At 28.6% G+C, this 26,848-nt stretch overlaps 3 protein-coding genes and 1 long non-coding RNA gene across 4 annotated transcripts; all 4 read right to left on the reverse strand.

The window, feature by feature from the left end:
- Positions 1-15,269: 15,269 nt before the first annotated feature.
- On the reverse strand, positions 15,270-15,858 carry LOC108337856 (non-specific lipid-transfer protein A). Its single transcript, XM_017574458.2, has 2 exons — positions 15,476-15,858; positions 15,270-15,395 (listed from the first exon to the last, which is right to left on the reverse strand). The coding sequence occupies exons 1-2, from the start codon at positions 15,808-15,810 to the stop codon at positions 15,386-15,388; spliced, it is 345 nt and encodes a 114-aa protein (XP_017429947.1). The 5' UTR covers positions 15,811-15,858; the 3' UTR covers positions 15,270-15,385.
- A 2,536-nt stretch (positions 15,859-18,394) lies between these two features.
- On the reverse strand, positions 18,395-18,748 carry LOC108336522 (non-specific lipid-transfer protein A). Its single transcript, XM_052880685.1, has one exon. It carries the CDS (start codon positions 18,746-18,748, stop codon positions 18,395-18,397), a length of 354 nt encoding a protein of 117 aa, XP_052736645.1.
- Positions 18,749-21,093: 2,345 nt separating this feature from the next.
- LOC108337809 (uncharacterized) lies at positions 21,094-23,244 on the reverse strand. Its single transcript, XR_001832940.2, has 3 exons — positions 22,961-23,244; positions 22,339-22,406; positions 21,094-21,875 (listed from the first exon to the last, which is right to left on the reverse strand). It is a non-coding gene; the product is annotated as an uncharacterized LOC108337809 (long non-coding RNA).
- Positions 23,245-25,473: 2,229 nt separating this feature from the next.
- LOC108337752 (non-specific lipid-transfer protein A) lies at positions 25,474-26,126 on the reverse strand. The gene is made up of 2 exons (XM_017574335.2): positions 25,730-26,126; positions 25,474-25,634 (listed from the first exon to the last, which is right to left on the reverse strand). The coding sequence occupies exons 1-2, from the start codon at positions 26,077-26,079 to the stop codon at positions 25,625-25,627; spliced, it is 360 nt and encodes a 119-aa protein (XP_017429824.1). The 5' UTR covers positions 26,080-26,126; the 3' UTR covers positions 25,474-25,624.
- Positions 26,127-26,848: the final 722 nt, after the last annotated feature.

Genomic DNA, 26,848 nt, shown 5'->3' on the forward strand with positions numbered 1-26,848 from the left:
AATCTGTTTTATTTATCATAAAAGACAAACAAAATTCATCCATGACAAAATCACCATTTAACCCCATTTAACCTAAATTATATGAAAATAACTCCCAATTAATAGAGATTAGAAAAATTAACAGAGAGAAAGAGAATTCAAAAACACGATGTATATCACACTATGCCCCCACATAATTTTTCAAATATACGATTGTTTTTTTACTGACATGAACTTTTTATAACTATTTCTCTGTTTTTTATCATTGATAATGCTAAATTTTATCATATTTTAAGCATCATTTTAGTAGCAAAATCAACTCCTTCTAACTTATAACTTGTTAAATCCTCTTGTTTTGTCTTGTTTTCTAAATAATTGTGTTTTTGGCTACTTTGATGTACTTTCATCAATAATCCCTTATTTTGTAGCTAAAAATGAGCTTGGAAGAGACTCCAACAATGTATGGAACTGGACCAAGAAGCTAGCACGCATAAATGCCATCAGCAGCGCAAGGACGCTCGTCCTGGAAGCAGATGAGGACGTTCGTCCAGGATGCACAAGCGGACGCTCGTCCAGAAGGCAGAAATGGACGCTCGTCCCTGCCAGGCAGAAAGGACGCTCGTCCCAGCCAGGCAGAAGAGGACGCTCGTCCGGAGAGTAAGCGCAGTGGACGCTCGTTTGGCAGAAGAGCACGCTCGTCCAGCCAGGCAAGACGCTCGTCCAGCAAAGAGAGAATTGGACGTTCGTCCAGATACCAGAAGTGGACGTTCATCCAGCTAGAGAGGACGCTCGTGACGTACGAGAGGACGCTCGTCCAGCGAGCTAATAAGAGGACGCTCGTCCAAGTTAAGAAGACGCTCGTCCCGAAGAGGACGCGCAGTGGACGCTCAGCCAGGCAGAAGTGGACGCTCGTCCAGACAGGCAGCGCTCGTCCACTTTCATTTCCAGAGAGTTTCGCGCCCGGGCGTGAGAAATGGGGCTCCCGGGCGTGACTTTCCAGAGAGTTTCGCGCCCGGTCGCGACTGACAGAGGGCGTCGGGCGCGATTTTTCTGATGTGGCAGAGGTATCTATTTAACCCTAAAATGCGAAGGGAAAAGGGTCTTTGGTTCTTTGGAGGTGCGATTTCACGGCTGGAGCTCATGGAGGGCGTGAGGAGCTTGTGGGAACATCTCCTCCTCTTCCTTTGGGTCTCCTTCTTCTTCCATCTTCCATGTTTGTAAGCTTTAGGGTTCTCCATGGAAATGGAGAACCAAACCCATCTTTGTTGGGATTAGTTGTAGCCTTTGAATCTTGTGTAATTGCTGAATGATTTGATTATATATATGCCTTTTCTATGAATTGCTAGTATTCTTGTTTCCAATCTTAAAGCTTGCATGTAATGGGGACGTTCATGACTTGATTTTGGGGTTTTATGGATTATGGGGACGTAAGATGAAACCCAGAACTGAAATAGGAGTCCTTGTGGGTCATTGATTCTAGGGATGGAAGATGATTCACATGTTGTCTTAGATCCTAGCTCTTTAATGCGGGTTTTGCTTGTTAGATTGCCAAGGGATTGGGGTTTGATAAGGAAAACCTAGGCTCTTTCACCTAAGGGATTATGGCTAGAGTGTTTTAGTGGATTGACTTTAGTAAATTGATAGAGAGGAGATGAAATTGATTTTACACAAGAGTGCATTGGTGAAAACTAACCTTAACAATGTCATTTCATACCATTTCTAGTCTTTTCCATTTTCAAGAGCCTTCAATACCAAAGTCCAACCTTGTAATTATGTATGAATTTATCTTTCTGCACTTGTTTTGTAAATTGATGTTATGTTCTTGAGTCTATATGAGTTGTTAATCCCACAATTCTTTAGTATTACGAGTCTCTTGGGAAAACGATACCCGGTCTTACCGGTTTATTACTTGAACGATTCGGTACGCTTGCCGAAATCGAGCCCAACAAGTTTTTGGCATTAACAAGTTTTTGGCGCCGTTGCCGGGGATTTGGGGATTGAACCCGAGTCCTAGCAACGGGTAACAAGTTTTGGGTCAATCAATCATCTATCACATTATTTACATGATCACTATGTGACTTTGGTGTTAATTATCTCTTCTACCCTTTTATGCATGTTATATTACCTTCGTCATAAGAAACAATTTTGTCCTCAAAGTTGAACAGAGTATATGAATCTTTCATTTCCTCGACATCTTTCCAAATAGCCTTTTCAGGTTCTAAAATGTCCCATTACACTAAGACCTGCGACACTTTCTGATAATTTCTTGTCACTCTATATCTTAATATTGTCCATGGTTGATTTGTAGGGTCGAATTCTGATGTAGTGAGAGCAAAGATACGTACTGTTGTGGTAAATTACCTTGAAACTTCTTGAGCAGAGAAATGTGAAAAACATGATTTATTTTGACTACCTCTTATAGCTTTAATTTATAAGTCATTGAACCAATCTTTTGAATCACCTCAAACGGTCCAAAAAACTTGAGTCCAAGTTTTTGGTGTATAATGCTACAGATTGTTGTATATATGGTTGTAGTTTAACCAAAGCAGTATCTCCTACCTCCAAATCGATATCTCTCCTCCTTTAATCTACTTATTTCATATAATTTTTAGATTTCAGTAAATTTTCCTTCAATTGTAATATAAGTTGATCCTTGATTATCAAAAGTACCGAAATAAAATCCTTAGGATTATGTTCATATTTAACAATTTTAGGAGGAAATCTTACAAACACCGCTTGAAAAGGAGTTATGTCTAAACTGTGATGAAATGAAGTATTATACCAATATTGGGTCCAAGATAGCATATTAGGCTAAGACTTAGGATTCTTATAAACATAACACCTCAAATAAATCTCCAATGTCTTGTTTAGATTCTCCGTTTGCCCATCGAATTGCGAATGATAAGCAGATTCCCTTGACAAGGTAGTTCCTTTCATATTAAGCATATCAAGCATTCATAAGTACCATAGTCAATTCCAGATCTATAAACCAAAACTCTCACAATTTTCCTCGCCCGATGAGACTAACCTTTTGCCTAGCGAATTATGAAGAAAAATGTCTCACACATGCAGGAAAAAGTGGCGCTCAATTATACAAAGCCAACGCTCAGTGCAAATCAATTCGCATTTTTTTAGTCGTTAAACGACACAAACCTGGCACTTAACGGCTTGAAGCTGAAATATTCCTTAACCCTCACTATCAAGCTTGTGCTCAACACCACATCAATGTCACTCAGTGCCATATAAGAAAACAATAACTTCAAAGTTTCAAATTAGGATACTAGGGACCTATTTATATGACCAAATTAATATTATTGGCTTAGTAATGGTTTGAAAACAAGTTTAAGTGTCAGAATAAATATCAATTTGCTCAAATGGCGATATTCTCAATTCCTCAGCTTAACCCCAAGCAGACAATTTCAAACAATACAAAATCAATTCAATGCATGAGATTATTCAGCCATTCAACCATTAATTTTAGACAAGTTAGACATGCAGTTTCACGTTCTTAGAAGATCTTAAGCATACAAATAAGGTATTAAGTTTCCCTTACCTGTTAGAAGCTCAAATTGCTTTATGAAACTTATAACGACTCCCTAACTCAAGGAACTCTATCTTCTCCTACAAACCACATAATCATGATCAGGACATACTATTAGTACCATTGATCAGTAGAGAGTCTTATAAAAGACTTAGATGACACATGTGATAGAACAACACTCACATGCATGGAAAAACTTATAAACTAGGGGAAAAAAACATAAACTAACTTACTTTTTTTAAGAACTGGCTGGATAAACTTGAAAATCTTGCCTTAGTGATCACTTGAGCACTTCCTAATCTTCAAACAAACGAAATACGAGTTAGAAGACTTGGAAAGAGGATAAAGAACTCGTAGATAATAAGTTTTATAATTATATATAATGAAACTTTTTAACTGAAATTTTATTTATATTTTTAAATTTTTAATATTAAAATAAACTAATCTTATTATTTAAAACATTTTATTACTCTATTATATTTTTTAAATTCTTACAAAACTTCTTAAAGAGTGACGAATAAAAGATAAAAAGAAAAAAATTTATATATTGTTACATAATTTTATTTACTCGAATGCTTTGTATAGAAAGGAGAATAATTATTTTGAAAAATTATTTCAGAAAAATTGTAAATATAATAAATATAAATTTATATATTATATATTTTGTTGAATTAATAGTAGTAATGTAACTGAAATTTATTTAATTTAAATGTATATATAATGAGATGAAAATATTGATTATTATTTTATTTTATTTATATTATTATTTTTCGTTAAAATTTAATTAATTTCAATATATGTGTATATGTTTAGGTGTGTACTTTAAAACATGTAACTTTTAATATATATTTTAATTACTGTATATCAAACTATTAATATGCACCCTAAACAAAGGTAAATACAAACTTTTTCAGAATCATAAAAGGAAAACAAAAATATATGGAAACGAATCGGGGTGGGTCCTCATGCTCGGCATGTTCTCTCCCAAAAGATCTATGTGAATTAGTTTTTTTAATATAATAAATTCGAGTATGGTGTTATTTTACATAATCATTTCTTTTTTGTATAATTGAATATTTTACATTATTTTATATGTTAAAGAATCGTTTATATATATATATATATATATATATATATATATATATATATATATATATTTTTATATGTCTTAAAATTTTAGAAAATAACATTTTAGAAATAGTGATGGTTTAAAAATAACTAGACTTAATTATTTTAATATTAAATAATTTTAATATAAATAATTTTGTTATAAATGAATTTTTTTTTTAAAATGCATTATTTATACAAATTACATTTCTATACTTTCTTAGGAATTCTTATTCTCTCTTCTTCTGATCCAAAAACTGTGATGATAAAATTAGTCTTTGCAATGAGTTCTTTAAATTGATCAGATAAAAAAATAAATTGGTTTTCTATTCAACTTTTTTTTATATGTTTTATCTTTTTTTACATACAAGTTTCCTGTGAATACATGTAATATTTAAGTTCTTTATAATATTTCTAATGTTTGTAAAAACAATTAGAAGTTTCTATACATGTGTGACGAATCTTATGAAATATCATGAAATTGGAAGGTTACATTTATCATCTTATATCTAATCTCTATTATTTTAATATACATCAATTCTAAAACTAAAATAGTTTTATTAATTTTATGCTATATCTATACGCTTAAGTAAATTGATGTTTATATGATTGAGCGCGTGATCTTACAAAATAATTTCAATCTAAAAGAAATAAAAAATAATAGTTGAATATTTACATAATCGCACAAATTATCTTATATTCAATACCTTATTAAAAATATATCTTATTCTTAAATAAAAGTCATACAACAATCTAGAATATCAACTACGATTTACAGTATCTAGAATAATTTTTTAATTTTGAATTCGCAGATACCACAATAGAAAATGCGTTTTTTAATTATAAAATTATAAACATATTGCCAGAACCCAATAAAAATACATCCAAAAATCTCAAGTAGTGGGATCCATGTGCTAAGAAGTGAATGAGCGTCTCAGTTAGTAGAGAACAGGTGGCTGCAGGAGAGTGATCGTTCGTTTTGGACGACGGCAGTATTTAAGGCCAAATTTTAAATGTCGTGCCACTTCTCTGCATGTCTTTCTTCTTTCCCACCCTGCTGAAACCATTTTCTCCTTCTTCTCTCTAAAATCTTCTCCTTCTCTCTAAAAAAACCTCACCATTTCTTCTCCCGATCACCTCTCAGGCATCGCTGGAACACTCCCGGCGTCAAGAGCTTCCATTTAAACCGATCGGTTTATGATTCTGAGCCAGTGAGTCTCTTTCTCTTTAGTGCGTTCGTTTAAGTCTTGCATGCAGCCCTCTATTTCTGGTTGTCTGAGTAGATAGTATAATTCTGAGTGTTTCTGATTTTCTGTTCGTCTAGTGCTCCTAAAACGGGAGTGTCGAACGTTAGTTCTTTGGTAGAGGGGAGCTCTATTCTGCTTCGTTGAGCGTTCGGTTACGTATAGAGGTAAGGGAAGCTTATATAATTTGATTTAAATTCTTGTTTGAAGTTGGCATGTTTGCATGATACGTTGTTTGATTATTTGATGAATATAAGATATGTGTTCACTGCTTGTTTGGATGTGTGGATGGATGAATGATGCATGTGGTGAATTGAGTTGAGATAGAAATTGATCGTCAACTGTAATATTTTGAGTAAAGGTGGTAATCTGGTCGAGCGTCCGTCTATATTAGGTTCTCTTATACAAGGAATTACAGTAATAACGAACGTGTTATAATATTAGAATGTAAATATGAGTGATCAGCCTAAGTGTGGTTCTCCTGTAGACTTCCTGAACAATTTAGTTAACATGTCATATACTACTCAAGGTCGTAGACGTTATCGTTCTTTTCATTCAGAATAAGTGGTGGCTCAATTGTATATATATATATTCATTCGTTTTCTGTGAGTTTATTAGCGATCGATCTTGGACCAATCTTTCAGTCTCAGTAGCGCTCGTTCCTGATAAGCACTTGGTCTTGGACCAACGCTCGTCCAATAGTGTTCGATTTTTACAGGGCTCAGTCTTAAACCAAGCGCTGAGTCTTGTTTTCTTTAATATATTATTACTGTGTTTAGAATCAGAGTCTTCATTCAAACTAGATAGCGTTCGTTACTCCATAGTTTCTCATCAGTATTAGTATTTAATGTAAATCAATGTTGGTCTTTAAAAGGTGTTCGGCCTAGAGTCTTAGTACTCGGCCTAGGCTTCGTGACGTCCGGTTGAACTTTTAGGAGTCTGTTTATTGAAGTAGCTGAGTAGCGCTCAGTCTTGTTAGTCTTTAAGAAGCGTTATTCAGTCGTACTTGGACTATGATAAGAGCGTATGATCTTATTTCATTTAAATGTATGGATGATTAAGTATGAGGAAAATTGAGATGTGATGTGTATGAAATAGTGGATTATGAACGAGTATTCCGGGGAGGAATATCTCAGAAAGTGGTTATTGATTGGTAAAGTATGAATGTGGGTAAAGCTTAGCGGGCGTTCATCCTGATATTCCATGATTACTCGTTCTCATGTAGAGAGGAGTAAGTCACGTGTGAGAATGGCAGAAGGTCCTAGTCCATAAGGTTAACTTGGACGGAACGGATCAACCTCGGGTGGCAACTGTTGAGGGTATCGCAGTTACTACATCACCCGGGTGCACGAACGTTGTAGCTACACAGGATTCATACAGTCCGGACAGTCAGAGTCATGTGGTCGTTTTTGCATGCCTTGAATGTATGAATGATTGATTTGAGTGTCGTTGGTTTATTTATGAATGTTGTCTGTTGTTATGGAAGAAATTAAATTACATAAGCTTATCCTGTTTATCATTTTTGTTTGTGTTGTATGTCCTGTCGTCGTCATGTTGCAATGATCATTCGTGTGGATGTGAGTAGAAGGAGAAGAACTGCTGGAAGAAGTGTTGGAAGATGCAACGGAAGTGAAGGTCGAACCTTGAGAGCGTTCGGTCTGGTGTTGGCGTTATCTTTTGTAAAGACCGTGCGGTATTAGTATATTTTTGGTAAACATTTGGTCTGGTAGTAGCTAGCGTTAGTTTTTAAATTCCCTGCTGTTTTGTAAGGTCGTTCGATCGTAATGGTATATAGCTGTGCGTTAAATTGATCTGTAGTATTGTTAACATGTGATTATTCTCTATATGATTTTACATTGTATTTTTGGGATGTTACATGTATATTATAAAATTATAACATTAGGTGGCAAGACAACATTAGTAACCATTCCGTTAACTGTAATATTATTCCATTAAAAAAAGTAAACGTAGAAAAATTTATTTGTTGGATTATGTTATGCCACATTAGCTGTTACACTTATCAACGTTTAATTTCATATGTGAAATAAAAAAAATATAATATCAAACCTTATTTGAAAATATATAAATAAATAAATACACATTTTATTTTAAAAGTAGAATTTGTAAGCTAAATTAGATATAAAATTTGCTTTTTAATATTGAGTATCATATAAATTTAACAGTACTTAGTTTAAAGTTATATGAAAAAGTTAAAACCTAATTAAACTTTACAAAAAAGAGCTCATATCAATTTATATTTTTACGAATAAAAACAAATACTTTCCATGCTCAACGATTGCAAATTTTCCAAACAATAAGTATGAGAAGTTAAATAATTAAAACAACCATTAATTTCAACATGAAAAAGAAAAATGAGATACAAAAGGAACAATTCATACTTTATATTGTTTTGTGGAAGCATTTAGACCACCCTCAAAGAAAAAAAAATCATTAAATATTTGCAACAAGATCATTACATATCAAAACCATTCAATAAAACAGTTAATATTTATATTAATATATTTTTAATTTTTTATTGTTATTATTTCACCTAACTTCATTATAACGTTTACAAATATATTAACAATAAGTGTGAGAAGTTGAAAAACTAAAACAAAATACATTGGTATTTATCTTGTTATGTGGAAGCATTTGAACCACCTTCCAATAAATAAAAAAATATTAAATATTTGTAATAAGATCATTACATATTAAAACGGATGAAACCACTAGTAATAATAACAATAAAAGAATAACAAATGTAACTCATATCATATTATATTATTTTGTGGACCATACTATTAGAAAAAGAAAAAAAAGAAAAAATATTAATAGTGATAAATAATGGTGACGTGATGAAAGGTCAGAATGCAATATGTATGTGGCTATAAAAGTAACATCTTCCTCCTCAGTTTTTCATCCATCCAAAATCAAAACACAAAACAAGAGTAGTGTGAAAATGAAGAAGATGGTGTTTGTGTCATTTTTTACTATACTATTTGTGCTAGTGATTGCAACAGAGCCATCAAATGGCTTAACCTGTGAGCAGGAAAAATCCTTATTGATGCCATGCTTAGATTTTGTGACCAAGAAAACTGTTGAACCTTCAAGTCTTTGCTGCAAAGGATTGAACCAAATAATATCACTGCCACTTGAAGAAATGCTTTCTGCAGGTACTTGTCTTAAGGAAGCAGTCTCTCATATTCCTAACTTAGACAAAGACAGAATCATTAATCTTCCCGAAGCTTGTAAACTCAATCTTCATTCCCATCTCCAACGACTTTGATTGTAATTTGTAAGACTTCTTTTTCCTACTTATATTAATCATTTTCATCATTCATTTCCCTTTCTTCACATTGCTTTTCCTTTCTTTTCTTCTTTCAGAATTCTTCAAGGCTTCAACAGGAAATGGGGTGTTAGAAATGATGGATTATGCTTCCAATTTCCTATTTTTATGAAAAAATAAGATTGTTTCTTGAACCTCTGTCGACAAACATTTATGTTGGAAGTGATCATTAATAGATATGATTTATATATGTTCTTCCTATCTTTTATTATTATTATTATTTCTTTCCATGATGAATTTTTTGTTTAATGTTCGAGATTCATGACCCTAATCCAAAATAAATCCAATGGAAACAAGCTATCATTCTATGTATGAAACCAATTAGGCTTTTTTACATTATATATGTATGGAAGAAAACTTTAATTAAAACTCTATTTTTCTTAGGGCAAATTGGTAAAAACACAGACAAAACCAATTCTCAAATGTTAAAAAACAAGAAGAGTAAGATATACACATATTCAAAACTTTAACAACTTTTCTTGGAGATAAAATCATGCCACACAATCCAAACATTATTCTTTCATTGTATAAAATAAACTAAATTTCGTTTTTATTTTTCTAACTATTGTAACAATACATTCATCGAAGTTCATACGTTTTCTTAGCACTTTTTGAAGTTGTGAATTTGCTTTTTTTTTCTTCATGTGTGGTGGTATGTCTTGTTTCCTTTCAGACAAGGATTTAAAATGTCAATGTCGGTCTTTTTCTTCTTTTAGGTTCATTGTATGTGATCGCATGTCCCGTCTATTCAAAGCATCAAGCTTGCTCTTTTCCTTTTTTAGGTGTTTTGATTGCAGAATATTAAAATTTTAAGGTTTCTTGTTCATCAATGGCTTCTTCCGTTGTTGTCTTTTCTGACCTCCCTTTTGTCACTATTGTGTTTGACTTGTTTATATATGTGTTTTCTTCCGTGACAAAGATGACTTTTGTTAATTTATTTACCTTCGTAGTGACTCTTCAACAATGATTTCTTTATCCATTGGATGTCAATAATGCATTCCTCAACGACTATTTGCAAGAAGAGATTTACATGGAGCAATGTTCCATATTTGTTGCTCAGGGAAGTCTTCTGAGTTGATATTTTGTCTTCTATGTTATTTTTATAAATTATTAACAATTTGGTGTCACTCGATTGCATAAACATATATGTTCACTAGTCTTTTGAGAGTGTTAGATATATTTTCTTTATATTTTATCTTTAGGTAGTTTACTATTATTCTTTATTTGTATTTTGAACTTAACCTATATTTTTTTATATGTATATTGAATACAAAGGAGATTAAGCATATAGGTAAAAATTCAACACTTATTTATGTATATATGTTTAATTTGATAAAATTAAAAATTGGAAAAATAATAAATGTCACAACCGTTATATATTTGAAGACATATAATTCTTTAATATAATTTATTCAATATTATTAAACTATCATTAAATACTTGAAGCAAACCTAAATTCTAACGCTTTCAGAATCATAAAAGCAAAACAAAGATATGGAAACGAATAGGTGGTGGGGTTCTTCAGACTACTTCCCATGTGCTTCACAAGAAGTAAGGGTCGGGTCCATGCCTATACCTATACAAATAAGTGAATTAGTTCGTTGATTTCTATTTTCTTTTTTAAATTTTAAATACACATAGAGGAATAATTGTCATAACTTTTTTTATCTAGATATCATAAATAATATTTTGATTTAATAATGGTCAAATTAAAATTATTAAAGTTTAGAATATAATGAAGTTACAAAATGAATTATTGTCTCAGGAAATAAAATATTATGTACTTTATGTGGCTTTTTTTTTTTTGTATTTTTCATCTCCAGAGAAAATGAAAAATAGAAACCAGTGTAACATATCATTGAATAATGTAAAATTATTAAATAAAACATTATAGATATAATTAATATTCAACCAATAGAAGAGAAAACTTAAAATTACTGTTTTTAATGCTTAACGGTAAACCAATAGTAAGATTATATCCATTCCCATATATATATATATATATATATATATATATATATATATATATATCTATATATATATATATATATATATAGATATATAAAGACATTATATAAAATATTAATTTGAGTGTAAAAACATAATTTTAAGAGTTCTATGGAAAACGTAGCTTTATTTTTAAAATCCTAAATAATTTGTATTTGTTGTTAAGTTGTTGTGCGATATATTTCAGACAATGTGATATGTGATACAAAGTATTCCAATATGAATGACTAAATTGAATTTCAAGCATGAGTTGGTGTGTGTCTTGAATTGGAAAATTGATTTGTTCAAAAGATTTAATTATGCATTAGTTATTTAGAAATTGTTAATATAGGATGATTTGAGAATTGAACTCGTAAACATTGATATTTTGTTGTGTTATTGGTTTGAATAACAAAATTATACACGGTTGGTTTTTGGAATTTTATAGAATAGTTTGAAAATGCTTTGGTTGGTTAAGTGACTTTAGGGTTTTATTTGAAATTGAAAGTGATTTTATGAGTTAAATTAAGGGGAATGTTAGAAATGAAATTATGACTTCTAGGAAGGGATTTCAAGGTCAATGAAGGGATTATATTGCTTGTTATATTATGTTTAGGTGCATAACTATATTTTTCTAAGGAGGTTTGATTATTGATAAATTTAGACCAGTTTTAATATATCATATTTTTGGTGATCGATAAATTTGAACCCATCTAAATATATAGTATTTTAATGACGGATAAATTTGGATCAATATATATAATATTTTGGTGATCTATTAAATTTGGATCGAAATTAATATAACATATCATTTATATCATTTTATAATTTAAGGGTTCTATAATCGGAACATAGCTTCTAGAGTAGGAATATTTGTATAGATGCATATATTTATAATTGTATATGTATCCAAACATTTACATCATAATTAAATGTCAAGAGACTATGAAGAAATGGATACCAATAGCAGATATATCTATTAAGTAATCATTACTTTCAATAAAAACGCCAGTGTGGAACAAGTTGAGAAAACAATCTTTTTATTATTATTTTTCATGATCCAGCATTTTTAATGTCTCATTTCATCCTCAAAACTCTTGCTCAAAGAGAGATCCTGAAAAAAAATGTGAACAAAAATAAAAGAATAATGAGAACTGTGAGTACGTATAAATTAAGAAAAATATAAATAAAAAAGAAATCTTACTTGTTACAGTCGATGTCTTTAGTGAGGGGAAAACCGACATCAACGTTACATAGTTTAGGAAGTTGAACGGCTCTATCTTTGTCAAGATTAGGAAATTCACCGACGGCTGCCGTGAGACATTGACATGCCTCACGAAGTATTTTATTTATATTACATATGAAAATTTTCATATTAAATCTCTAACTTCATATAGTCAAGTTAGTCCTAAGACTCAATACAAAAGTATATTTTTAATTTTTACAATATAATATATATTTATAATGATACAAAAATTAGTTTCACTCTCCCATTATTGCTCTTTAAGATTTTGTATAGGAATCCACTTAATTTTCTATTCACTATTATTATTGGAGGTAAAAATCACATCCACAAAAATGTAAAAGTAAACTTATACTACATAATTTCAACAATAAAAGATTCAACCATTTATTCAAAATATTATTCCATCTTTATAGCATACACAATATATAAAACAATTAATTTTACTTCACAAAAAATTTATCATTCATTCTTAGATTAACAATTCAACAAGAATCACCAAATATCTATATAATACACTCCTCTTGGTTCAATACTCATAAATCATTCATAACATAGACATATATATTTTTTCAGAAGGCCAATGTATTGAGTGATTTAGAGACTCTACACATGTCATGTCTCTCTCGTACCTCTCAGGAGTTGTGGTTATAAGTTTGAAAATCAGAACTCACGATCACAACCAGACCATGACATGATAAATTTCTATATTTGCGATATAAAAACCTCCATTGGCTCTCATCATTAGAAATCATACTCTGTATGTGTGTAATACTAACCGAGCTAGGATAACCTCCACACGAATCACATCTCAATACATTACTTATCATTACTTCATATCAAAGTATTAATCTCATCTATAAGTTAGGACAATTCACAATACCATATAAGGATTCACATAATTTACTCCATCACAATACTTATAACAAAAATTCATCATTTAATTACAATTTTCTTTTTTAAGATTATGAAACAAATATCTTCAACCAAAGATCTCTAGCTTACAATCCCAAGGTTAAAGTAAATAACTATGTGTAAAAAACTATATATAAAAATTTCAGTCTGATCCAAAAATTAACAAAGTAGAAAACAGAGTTTTACTGAGACAATACAAAACAAATATAAACGAAGTGACATTTAGATTTCTAGATTTCTCTAAAAATTGCAAAAATAATTTCTCTAACTACAAACCTCTAATTATGAATCACAACAGTCAAAATACATAATTATGTTTCATGGAATATTTTTCAAAATTTCAGTCTCATCTAAGGGTTAAATAAATGAGAATCTAGGTTTTTCAGAAACAACGTTGTGTTATGGACTATTTATAAAAGTTTCAACTCCATCTAATCGTTAACATGAATGATATAGGATTTTATCGAGATCACACAATATGATATTTAAGATCTCTTTTCATTGACTCACAAGGATTACTCAAAACAGATTTTACTATCACATTTTGTTATCAAGATAATTCATAATTTTAGACTATGAAAATTTTTGCAATATAAATAAATAAGATTTTAAAGTATATAACAAAAATTAGATTTAACTACGATAATTCACACCATACTAATGAAGGGAAAACACATGAAAGTATATCATAAATACGTATTAGACCATATGTATAAGACAATTTCTAACTTTACTTTCTTTACCTGAAAACAACTTGTTCATAATTTTCTCAGTTAATGAAATTGAGCTATCACTAAAATAGAGACTCTACACTCAAAACCGTTTTGTCTAAAAGGCTCCTTAACCCTTTGTTCACTTGAATGGATTTGGGGGAGAGTGATTGAGTGGATTTGAAGATAATTTTTGTTGTTGTTTATTTGAGTGAATTTGAAGGTAAGTGAGAATGAATTTGAAAGCAACGTTTGTGAGAATTAGTGTAGAATTTGATTGATGTGACAGATTCAAAAAATTTACTTCCAAATCAACTCTCACTTGTCTCCAAATTCACTCAAATAAACCACAACAAAATTTATCTTCAAATCCTCTCAAATTCACTCAATCACTCTCCCCCAAATCCATTCAAGTGAACAAAGTCAAGGTTTCCAATGTATCCGTGGTGGGATTAGTTTCAAAAAATATATAGACATGAACAGTTATTGTAAGTGAAAAGAAGGGAAGAATAGGATGGAGTAGGCACGTGAATAAGAAGAAAATATAGTTGTAAAACTTTTGGTTTTTGAATTTCTATTCTTAACTTCCCACTCTATCTTATAAAAATATTATTAGTAGGTTTATTACTGTTTTTTTAGAATACTTGATACTAGAGACAAACAAAAATAAATTAGCATATGATCACGAAATGTTTTACTATTTTCATTTAGAAAACTTGGTACAAAAGGAAAAAACAAAAGAAATTAGTAAGTGGTTAAGGAATTACAATAATTCATGCTTAATTATTGTTATTATTATTTATTTTTTAAATATTAATTCGTTCGTATCACACATCAAAACATTACTACAAGTGTAGAACAATGCTTAGAACATTATTTTTTCCCCTTTTCCTTATTATATTAAATACTAATATATTATAAGGTGTCAATCATGCAATACTTGTCTCATTGTTTTAAATGTTTTGTGTATTTCTTACATATGCTTCAGTAGTATTTCAACATATATATATATATATATATATATATATATATATATATATATATATATATATATATATATATATATATATATATAAAAATGATAGGTTATTTCCATTGGATTAATTTTGGATTAGGCTCATCAATCTCAAACATTAAACACAAATAGTTGATCATAATTAGATGGAAAGAAATGAATAGAAGACAACAACAATATATATATATATAAAGCATATTCATTAATCATTGATTTCAACATAAATGTTTGTTGACAGAAGTTGAAGAAACAATGTTATTCTGTTACAGAAATAGAAAATTCCCAGCATAATCCACAGCTTAATCAAGTCTGAAAAAAAGAAAAGAAAGGAAAAGCAAATGAGAGAAAGATATTAATATGAATTGTATAAGTAAAAAAAGAAGTCTTACTTTTGGCAATCCAAGTCATTGGACATGATTTTGCACTCTTTGCAAAGATTATTGGCTCTGTCTTTGTCTAGGTTAGGAATCTGAGAGCCTTGTTCCCTTAGGCACTTACATGCAGCACGTTTTTCTTCCTTCGTAGGTGATGAAATTATGATCTGTTTCATCCCATCGCAGCAAGAAGTTGAAGGGGCATCAGTTTTCTTTGTTAGATATTCTAAGCATGGCTTCACTAAGGTTTTCTCCTGCTCACAGGTTAAGCCTTTTGATGGCTTTGTGCCAGTAACTGTGAAGACTAACACAATTAGCAGAGTGAAAAATGATACAAAGACGGTCTTCATTTTGACACACAGCTTTATATCTAAGTGATTCAATCTTGTGTTTTGATATTGGATGGATGGAACACTGAGGGAGATGTTGCTTTTATAGCCACATACATGCTGCGTTATGAGTTTTCATCTGGTTACCGTTATTTATGACTATTGATGACTTTTTGTTCTTTTCCTTTTTTTTGGAGTATGGTCCGAAGAATAATATGATGAAGTATGAGTTACATTTTTTTCATCTTTTTTAATTTTTTTTTTCTAATGGCTTTTTTATATGTAATGTTCTTGTTGCGAATATTTAATGATTTTTTTTTCGTTTTCTTGGAAGGTGGTCTAGATGTTCAAACAAAACGCATTATGTTTAAAGGAAACGTATAATAATGAAACATTAAATTAAAATGCTTTTTCTTATTTCAATATTTTTATTTTATTACATTATACTAACAAAAATGTTAATGATATAACTATTTTATTACATTATGTATGTTTAATATGTATGATGATGTTTCATGGATTAATAACATGCTAGAAAGTATGTATGGTAAATATTTTGCAAGAAATTTTTAGAAGTTTCTTGTAATTCAAGTAGTGTATGTATTGGTATATGAATTTTAGATGGGGAGTTATTATGTTGTTTTAATAACCATATAATCTCATGTAAAAGAGGGTGAGATATTTTAAGCATGGTTTCACTAAGGTTTATATGATGAAGTATGAGTTACATTTTGTTCATCTTTTTTAATTTTTTTTTCTAATGGTGTTTTATATGTAATGTTCTTGTTGCGAATATTTAATGATTTTTTTTTTAATTTTCTTGGAAGGTGGTCTAGATGTTCAAACAAAACGCATTCTGTTTCTATCTCTTTTTTGCACTTGACGTTAGAATTTGTGTTTTTCTTAAAAGAATTTTAACTTCTCACTTTTATAGTTAATAAATTATTAAAAGAGAAGATGAAGTAAAGTGAAAATATTATTGTTTTATTGATTTTATCATGTATGATGGATTGATAACATGGTGGTAGAAAATATGTATGTTAAATATTATGCAAGAAATTTCTAGGAAAAGATATTTTGTAATTCAAATAATGTATGTATTGATATATGAATTTTATATTAAGAGTTATTATGTCGTTCTAATAATCATTTAATCTAATATAAAAGAGGGTGAGGTATGTGATGAGAGGAGTAGAAAGTTATTGTTTAGGAACTTTACCTTATCCAAAGATGTTAACACACTAACTTTATGTGGGGTTCAGTGAAATTCAATGACAATATTCTATATAATATTAGAGTCAACCACAAGTGCATAACTTGACAGAGTCTTATATCAATACATGTATACTGATGGTCGAGTTTAGTATGAATAATTGTATGTTTTAGGATGGATTAATATGCGTTATTACAAATGTTGATATTTGTATATTTATTGTATGATTCCTCTTTTTGCACATTAATTTATTCTTTCCTTTGTTTTTTATTGTTTGTGTTCTTTTCTTATTTACAATTATCACCTTAATAGCATGAATAAATAAAAATATTTTAGTTGATCCAATATAAAGTGAGAGTGATGTAGCAATATAAATTAGGATAAAAATCCTTTGTTGGATAATTTTTTCTTTTGAAAAATTTATAGTTTCCGTTCATATAAGTTTTTACACTGAATACATACTCTTATCAATCACTGTAATATAATAGTTGTATAATTATTTTCTTCTGTTTGATGACTATCACTTTAGTAGTTATACAGGTTCTAATATAATTTAAATACTTTTTTAATTTAATAAAATAATGTAAAAAAAAACTAGGAGAAAAACCACACGAGTCCAAAACTAATAGTTATTAAAATTAATGATCTGTTTTTAAATATTAAGGACTTCTTACTTTTCTTCATTGGAGTGTGGTCCACATATATACGTTGCATTTAGTTTTCAGCCGTCTATGCATAACAGTTAAAAAAATAAAAATTAGAATTGCATATATTCAAGTTAAGTTTTGAATGTATTCTTATTTTTCTGGTATACTCATTTTTTATTGTTGAAAATTGTTTGGATTGTATATCTACTAATTTATTTTTCTTGAGAAAAATAAATATTTTAAGTTTCATAAATATATTTTTTTATCGTGATTTGATATGATCTGTCATATTTTTGTATTTTTGTTTATTTTAATAATTTTTAATATAATAATAAACAATTAAAATTCATAATGGTCTTAGTTATTTTGAAGAGTTCATTTCAATAGTTTAATTTTGATTGTTTTGTTTGAGTAGGTGAATCTCAAACATTGAAACCATACATCATAATTAAATGACAAGAGATAATTCTATGAAGAGTATGATATCAAGAACATATATATCTATTAAATATTCATTACTTTCAACAAAAATGCCTCTCTGGAACAACTTGAGAAAACAATCTTATTCTTTTTTCATGAAAAGGAAAGGAAGTTACAAGCATAGTCCAACATTTTCAATGTCTCATTTCATCTCAAAACTCTTGCTTAAAGAGAGATCCTGAAAAAAAAAAATGTGAACAAAAATAAAAGAATGATGAGAACTGAGTATGTATAAATTAAGAAAAATATAAATAAAAAAGAAATCTTACGTGTTACAGTCGATGTCCTTGGTGAGAGGAAAACCGACATCAACGTTACATAGTATAGGAAGTTGAACGGCTCTATCTTTGTCAAGATTAGGAAATTCACCGACGGCTGCCGTAAGACATTGACATGCCTCACGAAGTTCAGGTTTTGTAGGTGCTGAAGCTCTCACACTGCTCACTGCATTACAACAAGCACTTGAAGGACTATCTTGACTGCTCGTCAGAAAAGGTAAGCATGCCAACAATGAAAGTTTTGCCTCCACACAACTGAAAGCATTCACTGGCTTCATGGCTGAAACTGTGAGAAGTAACAAAACTCCCAAACCAAAAACTGATGTTGACACTTTCTTCATTTTCACTCTCTTTCTCTTTCACTCTTGTTTTTATTTCGATTTTGATGGATACAACACTCTCCAAAGTCTTACATTTATACTGCTGTGTGTGACTTATGTTAATGACTTAATTAAACATAAAAAGAAATAATTTAATAAATTTATTATTTTTTTAAAAAATTAATTAAAAATAATACCAAGATCTCTTTAATCTAAATGACTTATGATTTCAAATTTATTGTTAGTATCTTAAGTCTTAACTCATAGGTCCGGCTACATCCACTCTATAAACTTAATATATATATATATATATATATATATATATATATATATAGATATTATCTAAGAGATATTATAAGATAACCATTTTAATAAATGATGTCTTTTTTAAAATAAAATTAATAATTTTCAAGTAAAATTTATTTAAAATATAATTAAATAAAAATAATATAAAGAAGCTAATTTTTTGAAATTATTTTCCAACAAAACTAAAGATGTCTTTTACAAAAATGATGTGATATTATAAAATTATAAGACAAACCTTCTTCTTCTTGTTATTATTATTTTAAAGATGTTCCTTTAAATTAAAATTACGATAACTAAAATTTAGATGTAACACACCAGCATTATTTTAGATAATTAAAATTTTATACAACCCTTCTTCCAAATTTAGATAAGAATCTTACATTAATGACTGGATTAAACATATAAAGAAAAAAAAGTCAATACATGATTTTTTTAACATTGTTTTATGAGGTAAATGATTTTGTTAAAGAAAAAAAATAAATATATAAAGAAAAAATTAATAAATTTATTACCTTTTAAAATTTTTAATTAAAAATAATATCAAGATCTCTTATTTTCAAGATTTCAAACTCATTATTAGTATCTAAACTCGTAACTCATAGTATCTAAACTCGTAACTCATAGGTCCTGATACATCTCCTTAATAAACTTATCATATATATTATCTAATAGTTATTATAAGACAACCTTTTTCATGACAGATGGTTCGTTTAAAATCAAATAACGATTTTTCAAGTAAAATTAAACGAATTTCTAAGTAAAACTTATTTAAAATATAATTAAATAAAAAGAATATAAAAAACCTAATTTTTTGAAATTATTTATCAACAAACTAAGGATGTGTTTTTAAAAAATGATATATTACGGAATGTCTTTAGAGGTTCTTAATGTTTGTTTACGAGAAATTTTAAAGTTCTTTTATTTTATTATTTCAGTTTCCTTTAAAGAAACACAACTTTTGGAGATAAAATAATGCCACACAATCCAAAAAATAATTTCAATATATAAAATAAACTTAATTTCGTTTTTGTTTCTTTAACTATTGTGTTTAGGTATTTTTGGTACGAAAAATTTCAATTGCACAAATTATAGTATATTATATTCCTTTTATTAATTACTATAGTAAAAACACATGCGAGTAACTTATGTATCTTATTTCTTTTTACGAGAACAAAAAATAATAAAATTCTTATTATTATTATTTTAAAAATATTAATTAATTTTTCATTCTTATTACAAGTGAATTTTATTTATTTTGTAGAATTTTTTCTGTTATAAATAGCTATTTTAGACTAAAAAATAGTTGTATTTAAAAAAAATAGTCAAATCAGGAAAAAAATTAAATTTAAAAAAAGTGTCAATTAAGGATAAAATAGTAAACAACTTATTCAATTTAAAAAACTGTTATATAAAAAATAAAATAGAAAACAAGAGACGGACACCAAGAGGAATTCCTTTATATAATAACATTGATATTCTTATTTTTAATATATATATATATATATATATATATATATATATATATATAGTTATAAAAATATTTGTAAATAACTAAAAAAAAGTAGTCAAGAGAATATTATGGATAATTCTTTTATTGTGTAAATGATTTTTTTATTATGGTAGTTATTTGCATTTAAAAAGGTGATTACTTACAATTGAAAAAAAATTGTCCAAAGAATAATTCCTTTATTATGTAAAACTATAAAACTAATTTTATAAAAAATAATTATAAATTTAAATAATTTTTATATTTTTATTATGAATAATTGTTTTGAAAAGTAATTATTTAAAGAATAAAATTGAAAAAAATTGTACATACCAAAGAGAAAATGTAATATCACATTTCAATAGTTTAAATACATTAAGTAAACATCACACATTCAATAAACTATAACAGTTACACAAATAGAAATATATAAAAATGTTTGTATAAGTATAATAATCCAAAACATAACTATAAGTGAAATATATATAGCTTTAATAAAAACTATTTACTTATTTAGATAAGGTTTTTTGAATTACAATACAAAAGAGAACATTAACTATACTAAGCACTAAACACTTGCACCACCATCTTCTAGGGTCTGTTCCACAGAAATCTCATCTCTCTTTGTTGACATCTATCAAGTGATAATTTCAAATCATACAACAAGCACAAATAAACAATAACATGTAAGGGTAAGCAATCGTCGACCTTCGCTTCAACTCTTGAAAGTTTTCCTCACACTTGTCTGTCTAAGCAAACAATTGATCTTTGTGAGTTAGCTATCTTAAAGGCGCCACTATTTTAGAAAATTCTTCTATGAATCTCTTATAGTAGCTAGCTAGACCCACAAAACTTTTTATCTTCGAAACTGACTTAGGTCACTCCCATTGCAACAATACTTCAACTTTGACCGAATCCACACATATCTCTTAAGTTAATATTAAATACCCCAAAAACCAAACCTTTTGTATCCAAAACTCACACTTTGACAACTTGGGGTAAAACTTCTTCTCTCTTAAGATCTCAAATATTGTCTTTAAGTGTTCAACATGATCCTCATGATTTTTGGTGTATATAAGTATGTTGTCTATGAAGACTACCACAAACTTGCCTCACCCAACTACTTTCAAGTTAATTAGTGAGTTCTCTGACTTTGGTCTCGTCCAACAAGTGTATTATCGCCTAACGATTGTCAAGTCAATTACTTCTCTAACTTTGGTCTCGCCCAGCGTATAATCTTGCCCAACGACTACCAATTAGTAACTCTTTGAATTTGACTTCGCTTAATATATTTTCGTCTAGTGAGTTTACATAATTCTACAGAACCTAATTATGCAAATTTGTGTCATTCCAACCCTGCAAATGAGTCCAACCATAACTATAGATGCCAAAACATATCAAATATTAGATTATACACAACTCAATGATTTTATTAATCTCAATTTCAGTTTTAACCATACATCCATACCAAATTTCATAGTACAATGCATGTAAGCCAAATCAATTCAACTCAACCTATCATACAAACCAACCATCATACAATCAACAATTACATGTTATCTATAAATTAAAAACAATGTAATTAGTTTTTCTTTACTTGGAAGACAAACCAAATACTCAAGAATCCTATAAACACTTCTTAACGCACAAAAAGCTCAATCTACCCCTATGAACAACATAAACACGATCAGAATACATCATTAGGACTATTGATCACAAAGACTCTTATAGAATATTCAGACACCACAAGTGAATTGAGATGGTCCATATGCATGGGAAAAACACAAACTAAGAAAAAGGGTAAAAAAAATCAACTTACTCTAATGGAGAAACTAATTGGATGGAAGTGAAGAGCTCTCCTCAAAGATCACCCTAACGGTCTCCAATCTTCAAACAGACGAACGTACAATTAAAAAATTTAGAAAAAAAAGAGGAGAACTCTATAAGAAAAAAAGTTGTAGAGAGATGAGATCTTTTCAAAATAATAAAACTCATTTATAAAAAATATATTTATACTTAAACTATTATTTAAAACACGATTTTCTATATTTTTACAATCATATCATATGAAATTATAACTTTGACTAAATTTATTTGAATTAGACTCATCATCTCTAAAAATAAACACAAATAATTTATCATAATTAGATGGAAATAAATTCTATAAAAAAAATGAATAAAAGATACCAACAACATATATAAAGCATATCAATCATCAATTCCAACATAAATGTTTGTTGAGAGAAGTTCAACAAACAATCTTACCTTTTTACAAAAAATAGCAAATTCAACAAATAACCAACCACCTTTTCTAACACCTTACTGCTTAAGCCTCTGGCTTAAAAATTTTGAAAGAAGAAAAAAAAGGAAAACAATTTGAAGAAAAGCAAATGAATGAAAAACTATTAACATGAACTTATATACATAAAAAAAAGTCTTACTTTTTTGCAATCCTAGTCCTTGGAGAAGGGATAATCCACATTAACTTGAGAGGCTGCTTCTTAAAGACACTTACATGCATAAGTTTTCCTTCCTTTATAAGATATGATTTGGTTCAACTCTTGGCAGCAAGAAATAGGAGGGGCATCAGTTTTCTGGAAAAAAAACCATAAGCATGATGCCATTAAGGATTTTTCTTGCTCACAGATTAAGCCTTTGGATGGCAGCAAGTGTGAAAACTAACACAACTAGTAACTGAAGAATGATACAAACACAATCTTCATTTTGACACATATAGGTTTATCTCAGTGATTTACTCTTGTATTCTGATTTTCGATGAAGGAAACACTAAGGGAGATGTTACATTTATCACTATTAATAACTTCTTGTTCTTATTTATGACCATTAATGACTTCTTGTTTTTTTCCTTTTTCTTGGAGTATTGGTCCAAAAAATAATATGATGAAGTATGAGTTCTATTTTATTCAACTTTTTTTATTTGTTTCAATGGTTTTGATATGTAATCATCTTGTTGTTAATATTTAATGATAATTTTTCTTGGAAGATAATCTAGAAAATAAGTGGTAATAATTTGAATTAAAATAATTTTCTAATTTTATCTTCTCTATAAGAGATCAGAAAAAAATAAGATAACAATGTGCATGATAAAAAAATGTTTTAAAATTATAAAAATTACTATAAAATTTATTAAATAAAAATAGATTATTTTCAAAATAAAAATATATCAAAATTAATTGTTTCACAAAAATATAAAAATGTAAACTATATAATTTTCTCATATTTATTAGTTTAATGAGTTTTAATTATAATATAAAATATAAATATCAATAAAATATTATATCAATTATTTTATTTTATTTTTCATCATTGTATTTTAATTTTAATTATTTTTTCTGTAACAAAAAACATATAAATGAAGTATTAAACTAAAATACTTTATTTTATATATTATTTTAATATTTTATTTTATTAGAATGTAAAGTTATATTAATAAAATAATAATAATATAATTATTTAAAATTTATAATTTTTTTTTATAATTTATATCCATAGGTATTAGTAGTGCTGTCAAAATGTGTTGTAACCTCGAGCCAACCCGGCTCACCATGGGTTTGAGCCGGGTTGAGTTTGAAAAAAATGTAATTTTTTTTATGCGGGTTAGTTTTTAACCTGACTCACTTAGAACCTGTCTCATCTGGGTTGAACCCGTGGTGAGCCGGGTTGGCTCACCAGCCAACCCACCTAATTTAATTTAATAGTTTATTATTTTGTGTTTCAATATTATTAATTAAAACTTTTTTTATTATATTGTAGATGTGGATAAAAAAAAGATGTTTCAAGAGAAAAATACTATAGATTTATCTATTCAAGACTCTAATATTATAAATGGACAAGTGATAAAAAAATTATCAATATTAGAAACTTATTTATTCGCCTTTTGTGCTTGTTTTTTTTAGTATGCTTGGATTGTATGATATTTTTTTATTTTGAATTGTCTTTGGAGTTTAATATCATTTCAGAGTGAAATTTATTTGGATTTGAATTAAAAAAAATTATTTTAAAAAAAACTTATAATTGACCAACCCGTAGTGGGCCGGGTCAAGCCGGGTTACCCATTTTGACAACTCTAGGTATTAGAAAATCATAATTGATTTTATATTTTTATACAATTGATTAATTTATGTTTCTAAACGATTTTAATAAATATAATTGAATTATATATCTTTATTCACAAATATGCTCAATTTAGTGTGGAATGTATTTTGTGTAGAAGTAATCTCGTTTTTATTCATGTTTTTATTTTGTGTTTTCCTTGTATTTGTTACATATCTATGTGCTCCTATAGTAATTCAATAAATACAAACACAACCTTCTAATGTTTGCACTAAGAAATAAAATAAATAAAAATTGGCTTATAAACAAATTTAATTTAAAGAAACGTGAGAAAAAAAATGAAGAAAATGTAAGAGACAGAGTATAGAAAATTTTTAATTTTCCCAAAGCACTTTTTAGTTTTATTTGTAGTATATCACTCTAAGAAGTAATTTAAGAGGGATTAAACACTTCTTATATTATTCTTAATAGACTAATACTATATTAATCTTAATACAATTGTATGTGTTTCATTAATCCTTTATTTATTTTGAACCATTCTTCTATTTTGATTCTTAAAAAATTTACTTTATTATATATATATATATATATGGCATAATAAATTAAATTTTAATTATGTACTTCTTTATTTAATTTATATTTACATTATCAAATTTATGTATTATTTTAAGTTATATTTCTATGATTCAATTTAATTTCAATAACTTAGTGACTCTATTAATTTATATTCATGTCTTCATGTAGTGACGTCTAACTAGTTCCTATGTAGAATGATGTCTTATTTCCATTTGATTGATTTTGGATTAGGCTGATGGATCTCGAACATTAAACACAAATGATTTATCATAATTAGATGGAAAGAAATTTTATATAAAAAAAATAATACCAAAAACATATATAAAATATATTCATCAATGATAAATTCCAACATAAATGTTCATGGACATAAGTTCAACAAACAATCTTATTTTGTTTATAGAAATAACAAATTCCATAAAGCATAATCCACTGCTTTTAGCATCGCCTTCAGCTTAAACAATCCTGAAAGAAGAAAAAGGAAAAGCAATAATGTGAGGAAAAAGCAAATGAATGAAAACTATTAACATGAATTGTATACATAAAAAAAGAAGTCTTACTTTTCGCAATCCAAATCATTGGGTATGAAATTATCGACCTTGATTTTGCACTCTTTGCAAAGATTGTTGGCTCTTTGTTTGCATAGGTTAGGAATTTCAGAGGCTGCTTTCTTAAGGCACTTACATGCAGCTTGTTTTTCTTTCTTTGTAGGTGATGAAGATATGATTTTTTTCAACCCATCGCAGCAAGAAGTTGAAGGGGCATCAGTTTTCTTGGTTAGATAATCCACGCATGGCTGCACTAAGGCTACTTCCTGCTCACAGGTTAAGCTTTTTGATGACTCTTTGCCATCAGTTGTCAACACTGACACAGCCAGGAAAAGGAAAACTGATACAAATACAATCTTCATTTTGACAAACAGGTTTATCTAAGTGGTTTTGCTCTTGTGTTTTGATTTTGGATGGATGGAATGCTCAGGAAAAATGTTATATTTATAGCCACAATGCATAGTGCATTCTGAACTTTCATCATGTCATCGTTATTTATGACTATTAATCACTTTTTGTTTTTTTCCTTTTGCTTGGAGTATGGTCCACAAAATAATTTAATGAAGTAGCAGTTACATTTTCTTCATCAAACTAGTTTGTTTAAATGGTTTTCATACGTAATGATAATGAATTTATTTTTATGTTTTCTTGGAAGGTGGTCTAGATGCTCAAACAAAACAAAATAAAATACTAGTAAAAAAAAAGAGATATTACCAAGCCCATTATGTTTCGATTCATCAGAAACTGAAGCATAATATGGTGCAGTAACATTTTTTGATTGTTAAGGAACCGAAGCAATATAGGATATGGTCCTGGTTGTTTACAGAACCGAGGTCATACACTCTACAAGATGTTGACAATCTAGTCAGCAATCTCATTAAAATCTCTATGCAGGACTTTTGGCCTCGGTTCCCTTCATAACTGAGGCCATACACCCCTATAAGATGCTGATAATCCAGTCAACAATCTCATTAAAATTCCTATGCAGAACTTTCACTACAAAAACAATACATTTTAGGGGAGGTTATCTTCTAGTGGTTTTCAAAACCCCAAGTAATTTCCGGCGGTTTTTAATAAACCGCAGCTATGTTTTTTATTTTTTTATTTTTTAAAACTTATTTTTTAAAACTT

Source organism: Vigna angularis, chromosome 7 (assembly GCF_016808095.1).
Source record: "Vigna angularis cultivar LongXiaoDou No.4 chromosome 7, ASM1680809v1, whole genome shotgun sequence".
Lineage (NCBI taxonomy): Eukaryota > Viridiplantae > Streptophyta > Magnoliopsida > Fabales > Fabaceae > Vigna > Vigna angularis.

What these genes read in the sequence shown, in the direction of transcription:
- LOC108337856 (XM_017574458.2), bottom strand. Translation starts at nt 15,810, where the DNA reads ATGAAGACCGTCTTTGTATCATTTTTCACTCTGCTAATTGTGTTAGTC.
- LOC108336522 (XM_052880685.1), bottom strand. Translation starts at nt 18,748, where the DNA reads ATGAAGAAAGTGTCAACATCAGTTTTTGGTTTGGGAGTTTTGTTACTT.
- LOC108337752 (XM_017574335.2), bottom strand. Translation starts at nt 26,079, where the DNA reads ATGAAGATTGTATTTGTATCAGTTTTCCTTTTCCTGGCTGTGTCAGTG.